This window comes from Portunus trituberculatus, chromosome 27, assembly GCF_017591435.1.
Source record: "Portunus trituberculatus isolate SZX2019 chromosome 27, ASM1759143v1, whole genome shotgun sequence".
In the NCBI taxonomy this organism is placed as follows: Eukaryota; Metazoa; Arthropoda; class Malacostraca; order Decapoda; family Portunidae; genus Portunus; species Portunus trituberculatus.
Window position 1 is genome coordinate 15,002,402 of NC_059281.1, and position 7,500 is coordinate 15,009,901.

The 7,500-nt window shown below is 45.2% G+C and overlaps 1 protein-coding gene across 2 annotated transcripts in view; it reads right to left on the reverse strand.

The window, feature by feature from the left end:
- Window positions 1-2,802: 2,802 nt before the first annotated feature.
- The window catches only part of LOC123509361 (zinc transporter ZIP1-like), an 8,842-nt gene continuing 4,144 nt past the window's right edge, over window positions 2,803-7,500 (reverse strand). For both annotated transcript variants that reach the window (XM_045263620.1, XM_045263619.1), the window contains exons 2-3: window positions 5,594-5,893; window positions 2,803-4,014 (exon numbers count right to left, since the gene is read on the reverse strand). In XM_045263620.1, coding sequence (XP_045119555.1) covers window positions 3,025-4,014; window positions 5,594-5,722 — 1,119 coding nt within the window. In that variant the 5' untranslated portion in view covers window positions 5,723-5,893 and the 3' untranslated portion in view covers window positions 2,803-3,024. The remainder of the gene's footprint in view (window positions 4,015-5,593; window positions 5,894-7,500) is intronic.

Sequence of the window (7,500 nt, forward strand, 5' to 3'; positions counted from 1 at the left end):
GGTGATCATCTGATGCTTTGTGTTACATGACTTCCAAGTATAAAGAGAACAAAGGGATTTAAAAGAGGAATACGGAACTGACCCTTTCAATTATTTTCTTTCTTCAACTACAAAGCATTATGAATGACACTAATTTTTTGTTCCACTTTACTGTCACCTCTAAACATTAATAAGAGAATAAAGGGATTTAAAAAAGGTATACTAGACTAACCATTTCATTGTTATTTTCTTTTTCACCCATTAAGCACTATGAGGTACTAATTCTTCTTGTTCCACGTTACTTTATATATATATATATATATATATATATATAGTTTTTACGTCCGGTTTCCCTATTATATTAGAGCTAGGACGGTGCTTCCGGACAGAGAAATCAGGAGGACTTTGATTTTGGCATTTGGGAACCGTTACCCCGAATGGATGCCCTTCCTAACCTCGGACCGTGGCCAGAGGATTCGAACCTGTGGGCTTGAGAACTCTGTGGCCCACAAAGCGCGCGTGGTCACACTGCACCACGGCGGCCCCCTCTTGTTCCACGTTAGTCACCTCTAAAACATTACCCAGAGAACAAAGGGTTTTCAAAAGGTATACTGGACTAACCCTTTCATTGTTATTTCTTTTTTCTACCACTAAGCACCATCAGACAATTCCTTTTATTCCACGTTACTGTCACCTCTAAAACATTAACCAGAGAACAAAGGAATTTAAAAGAAGTATACTGGACTAACCCTTCCACTGTTATTTCTTTTTCAACCACTCAGCACGGCGAGATACTAATTCTTCCTGTACCACGTTACTGCCGCTTCTAAGACATTAACTAGAGCAACCTTCTCACTGCTATTTCCTTTTTTTCAACCACTAAGCAAAATGCGACACTAATTCTTCTTATTCCAAGCTACTACCACTTCTACACCATTAACTGGAAACTACAAAACACATCATGATACGCCCACTTTCTTTCTTGTGGACGTTAGAACATAAGAATATAGGAAAACGAGAGAAGCTGCTAGAGATTGCCAGGCCTACACGTGGCAGTCTCTTATGAGCAAAGCGACGAGTTCCATCTATCTTCCCTGTCCTTAAGTTTATCTAATCTTTCAAAGCTCCCCATACCTCAGTGACTTCAACCTCTTCAGTACCATGACACGTTTTCCTATTTATTCTGCTTACTATTTGGTGATTTTATACAGCTTCAGAAACTTGTGGGGATAAAAATAGTGAAGACTCTGGCCATTTAATCTTCTGGCCTCCATAGACCCTTCCTAATGTAAACAACACCGCCTAATCACACCCAAAACTCAAGGTAAAAATGCGTCCCAGTGCTGAAAGGGTTAATGTCCTCTAATGCATAAAACAGCTAAAGGGTGAGGATAGGTGGAAGTAAGTGGAGGTGGATTAGAAAGGGACAGCCGAGTGGAGGGCTGGTGGACTCTTGCAGCTTCCTTTGTTATGTTCTGTGGATGTAAAGTTGGAGTCAGTGGAGTGAGTTTGTCCCGCAGCCTCGCCATGACAGGTATTGGTTATCGCATGTGTCAGCCTCACCTGCTTCAGCCTGTTACCTGTTGCCACCATTAATCTTACGCCTCTATGGACAAAGCTAATTCTCTCTTTCTCTCTCTCTCTCTCTCTTTTCTTGCGTCACTATCAATACATCTTAGACAAATCCAAAAGTATCAGACACACACACACACACACACACACACACACACACACACACACACACACACACACACACATGCTTCTTTTTCCTGCGAGCTCTCGGCAACAGATGGAAGCTAAGAGAGGAGGAGGGAGGGAGGGAGGGAGGGAGGGAGGGAGGGAGGAAGGAAGAAGAGGAGGAAGGAAGAGGAAGAAGAGGAAGAAGAAACATGTGCCGTGTCCCAAACTTCTTTCCTCCCTTCCCCCCATCTCCTCCCCATTTCTATCCTATCTCCCTCCCCCCCTTTCTTCATCCCTCCCACCATCACCACACCTCTTACCGTCATCTGGAGAGACTCACAACCGCCCTCCTCTCTCTCTCTCTCTCTCTCTGCTCCCAAGTTAAGACGGACACACACACACACAGCTGCGAGAAAGTTACAAGTGTATTCGGAGCTCTAAGAGGATTCGAACGTTGCTTCATTATAAAAAGTTCGAGTACTGAAGTTTCGTTTCCTTCTTGTGTGCTTCGAAACTTTAGCTCGCGTGAGTACTGTCGTGGTTTTCTTTCTTTTTTTTTCATTTTCTTTTTTATGGATTAATTTATTCGGTGCAGCTTCAGTCTTCCTCTTTTTCTCGTTCTCGTTATCTCTCTCTCTCTCTCTCTCTCTCTCTCTCTCTCTCTCTCTCTCTCTCTCTCTCTCTCTCTCTCTCTCTGGTATGATTTAATTAGCACGAAGGCTCTTACGTTCCTTTTTGAGTGACAGAGGCGGACCCTTCTCAGTATTCTAATTAAGCGAGTGTTGGTAATTTACTTATTTCTCACCTTGGCTTCTCTCCGGGTGTTATTACCTGGCTTCACCCTCCTCCCTCCCCCTCCCTCAGCCTCCCCAGGGCTTCACACAAAGACCGTGCAAAGTGATAAAGTGTGTGTGTGTGTGTGTGTGTGTGTGTGTGTGTGTGTGTGTGTGTGTGTGTGTGTGTGTATTGTTGCTATTTTTCAAGATAGCAGCTATTGTTGATGAACGACAGTGATATGAAGAACAGCAGCAACCATAACAACAACAACAGCAACAGCAGCAGCAGCATTAACAACAACAATAAAAATAATAATAATAATAATAATAGTAATAATAATAATAATAATAATAATAATAATAATAATAATAATAATAATAGTTTATTATTCAGTGTATGAAGTCTTGGTAGAACATTCCTTGTCGTATGTGGGGACGTCATGATTTGACAACACACACACACACACACACACACACACACACACACACACACACACACCACTATCAGTGTCGGGCGTCACACAGCGGGCACGTGAGGGGGCAGGGCACGGCGTGGCGCGATGATAAGCGGGCGGCGTGGAGGTCACCACTAGTAGTTCTGGCCGGGGTGATAGGGCACCGGCTCAGGGCTGTACGCAGGGAGGGGCGAGGCCAACACGGAGCATGGGTCGCTGGGCAAACCGGCATCTTCCTGCGGGGCGTACATGATGTCCAGCACCTGCAGGCCCGCCATGAGTAGGAAGCCGCCCACCAGGCCCAGCATCTTGACGGTGGGGTTGTTGGGATCGCCGCGCTCCCGCTCCAGGATCTCGCAGAAGGTGACGTAGAGCAGCGTGCCGGCAGACAGGCCGTGCAGCACCGTGGGCACCAGCAGCCCCGCCGCCGTGGTCTGCGTGGTGAGGGACACCAGCAGCGTGCCGGCAAGGCCCCCCAGCGGCGAGGCCACGGAGAAGATGGTGAGAGACACGAAGAAAGCGACGCGGGACACGTCAGTGCTGAGGAGCTCCATGGCCATGCAGAAGGCGATGATAAGCTTGTGTGCCGACAGCGCGCCGAACAGCATCCACACCTCCTTGTTAGAGTGCACCAGGCCCAGCGCCAGCCCCTCCATGATGCTGTGCAGTGACAGAGCCACGACCACCATCACAGCGCGCAGCGTCGCCACCTTCCCCTCCGCCGCTGCCGCCGTCACAGCCACTGCCGCTCCTTCCTCCTCCTCCGGCAGGAACTTCTCCAGAGTGGCGTCGTCCCCATCAATAGCCGTCTCCTTCACGCGGGGCCTTGCTGGGGACGGGGCGGAGTCAGCTTGCAGGGGACCCAGGTGGCTGTGGCCGTGGCCGTGGCTGTGCCCCCCGTCACCCGCGCCGCGCCCCAGGCAGGAGTGCACCACCTCCTCCACCACGTATACGAAGAAGAAGCCCAGACACACCACCAGCTCCGTCATGGGGTAGGCCATGTCGGGGATGAAGCCCTCGGTGGCGGCCTTGTGGAAGGAGTCCCTGGTCTCGGGCAGCAGGTGCAGGAACACGGTGGCCAGCAGCACGCCGCCACCAAAACACAGGCATCCGCTCATGAACATCTGTGGAGAGGCGCCGCGTCACCCCACCACTACCACCACCACCCCCACCATCATCCCACACACACAACCGTCTTACACTCTTCCTCCTCCTCCTCCTCCTCCTCTTCGTCCTCCTGCTCTACCTGCTACCTTCTTCCTTGTCCTTGTCCTCGCTTTCCTCCATCACCAAAAAGGAACACAAAGAAAGACCAAACAACAGCAAACCAACTGACCTTTACAGAACTGTGATAATCTGTATACTTCTCCCTCTCCTCCTCTTCATACTACACTACTACTACTATACTCTACTACTACTACTACTACTACTACTACTACTACTACTACTACTACTATTACTATTACCACTACTACTACCACTACTACTACTGCCCACCTCCTTTTCTTCCCCATTCACTACAATCATGCTACAATTAATAACTTCCTTTTCTGTTACCATAAACCCTCCTCCTCCTCCTCCTCCTCCTCCTCCTCCTCCTCCTCCTCTTCCTCTTAATATTTCTTCACGTTCTCAAAATAATTCATGGTGTAATTCTTCCATTCTAACGAGGAGGAGGAGGAGGAGGAGGAGGAGGAGAACAAGGAAGAGGAGGAGAAGGAGAGTACGATCATCCTTCGCTCACCTCCTCCTCCTCCTCCTCCTCCTCCTCCTCCTCCTCCTCCTATCGATGATCCAAGATGGCGACGGTGTGAGGGTGTGGTGGGGGGGGGGCAGGGGAGGAGGAAGGGGAAAGGATATTGCTGAGTCCTTTCTTTATGTAAAATTGTTTTTTAACTATTTTCTTCCTTTTCCTCCTCCTCCTCCTCCTCCTCCTCCTCTTTTTCCAGCACAATTTCCTACCGGCTATATATAATAGAGGAAGAGGATGAGGATAGGGAGGAGGAGGAGGAGGAATACAAAGGAATACGAAGGAAAGCCAAACAGCAACAGACCTCTTGGTCCTTTCGAGGCTAGAGGAGGAGGAGGAGGAGGAGGAGGAGGTAGAGGAAGTAAAACAACAACAACAACGAGAGAGAGAGAGAGAGAGAGAGAGAGAGAGAGAGAGAGAGAGAGAGAGAGAGAGAGAGAGAGAGAGAGAGAGAGAGAGAGAGAGAGAGAGAGAGACAACAGACACACACACACACACACACACACACACACACACACACACACACACACACACACACACACTTCACACCCGAGAAAAAAAATTAAATAAAACAAACACTAATGAATAAAAAAAGTAGTAGTAGTAGTAGTAGTAGTAGTAGTAGTAGTAGTAGTAGTCACCATGATACCCAGGTTCTAGGTAGTTACACCAAAGATGCGCTTGGGTGGTGATATGGGCCCTAATATGAGCACCACTATAAATAAAACTGCCTGCGCCACTAATGGGTGTAATCTTAACAGCGCTTGCAAGTTACCTACAGGCGCTATAACCCACAACATTAAAAAAGTAGTAGTAGTAGTAGTAGTAGTAGTAGTAGTAGTAGTAGTAGTAGTAGTAGTAGTAGTAGTAGTAGTAGTAATAATAGTAATAGCAGTAGTAGTAGTAGTAGTAGTAGTAGTAGTAGTAGTAGTAGTAGTAGTAGTAGTACCGACCTTCATTCCATTTTGCCTGAGTGCTTTTGCCGCCACTCTGCGCACGAGGACAGGCAGGAAGCAGGCACTGAGGGTTAGCACTGTCATCAGCACGAGCACGATGCATTTGGTAGCCAGGAGGGACAGCATGGTGGTGGTGGTGGTGGTGGTGGTGGTGGTGGTGGTTAAGTGATACGAGTGAGTTAAGGAAAGGATGTATAAACTTTGTGTGTGTGTGTGTGTGTGTGTGTGTGTGTGTGTGTGTGTGTGTGTGTGTGTGTGTGTGTGTGTGTGCCGCTCCTCCTCTCTGTTCCTTCCTTGCTATAAAAAGAAAAAAAGAACTTTGTGGTAATAATAATAATAATAATAATAATAATAATAATAATAATAATAATAATAATAATAATAATAATAACAAAGATATATAGAAATAATAATAACAACAACAATAGTTATCTGTTATTAGTTTAGACATTCTCTCTCTCTCTCTCTCTCTCTCTCTCTCTCTCTCTCTCTCTAATGGCTTTGGTAATGGACCGGAAAAGGATCAAGGCAAAGCACGAGCACACACACACACACACACACACACACACACACACACACACACACACACACACACACACACACACACACAGAGGAGTACACATATAACATAATAAAAAAAGGTCATACAAACAAGAGAAAAATAGAAAACGGAACAGTTTAATTAAAAGGATAAAGAAAAAAAAATAAAGATGAGAGAATTACCTGTGTGTGTGTGTGTGTGTGTGTGTGTGTGTGTGTGTGTGTGTGTGTGTGTGTGTGTGTGTGTGTGTGTAAGGTCGCGCGGTAATTGGCGGTATTCAAGGGATGTATGATATAAAGTGAATTTGTCATACGAGGAAGTTTTGTTTCCTGAAAAGTTGATGGGGAGCTTGTGAATACTTAACGAGAGAGAGAGAGAGAGAGAGAGAGAGAGAGAGAGAGAGAGAGAGAGAGAGAGAGAGAGAGAGAGAGAGAGAGAGAGAGAATCACGCGGAGTAAACACACGACATTGAACTCGAAGTACTGATAACACACACACACACACACACACACACACACACACACACACACACACACACACACACACCTATCTAAACACAATATACAACCTTAACATACATAAACACATAGAAAGCGCTAACCAGACACGCAACACACACTACAGAACACACTACACAGAACACAGTGTTGCTAAACCTCCTCCGTACCATGACGCGTTTCCATATTTATTCTGTTGACTGTTTGGTGACTTTATACAGCCTCAGAAACTTATGTGGTGATTAAAATAGTGAAGACTGTGGCCATTAATCTTCTGACCTCCATAGACCCTTCCTAATGTCAATAAAATGGTCTAATCACACTCAAAACTCGCGGTAAAAATGCGACCCAGTACTGAAAGAGTTAAAAACCACGTGTTAGGATTAGCATTGATGTTTGTAATAGTGTGAAAGTAGCGATAGGAAGAAAGTTTGGAGTAGTTAGATGAAAAGGAAGGTTGGATAATAGAAGGTAGTTAATGTTGGATGAAATATGGATAATTATTACATTTAGATTAGGAAAAATGCGATGTTTGAGGTTATTATGTTGGATAAAGAGTTGTTACTTTAGATTGTTGGATAAAATGTTTGTTATTCAAGTTAATTTGTTAGTTTAAATTAATGGATAAAAGTGTGTTTTCTAATTAAAGTTCAGTTGGATAAAAGGATCGAATTGTTGGATAAAAAATGTTACTCTTAATGACTAAATAGGATAAAAAACAATATGGAGATTCAGAATAAAAAAATGAAAACCGTGTTATTTTAGGTTTAGCTGGATAAATGTGAGTTTTAATTCTTGTTCAGGTTCTTGGATAAAAATTAAATAAAAGTTGGATAAAAAGAAAGTACGTTGTTGCTCACGATTAA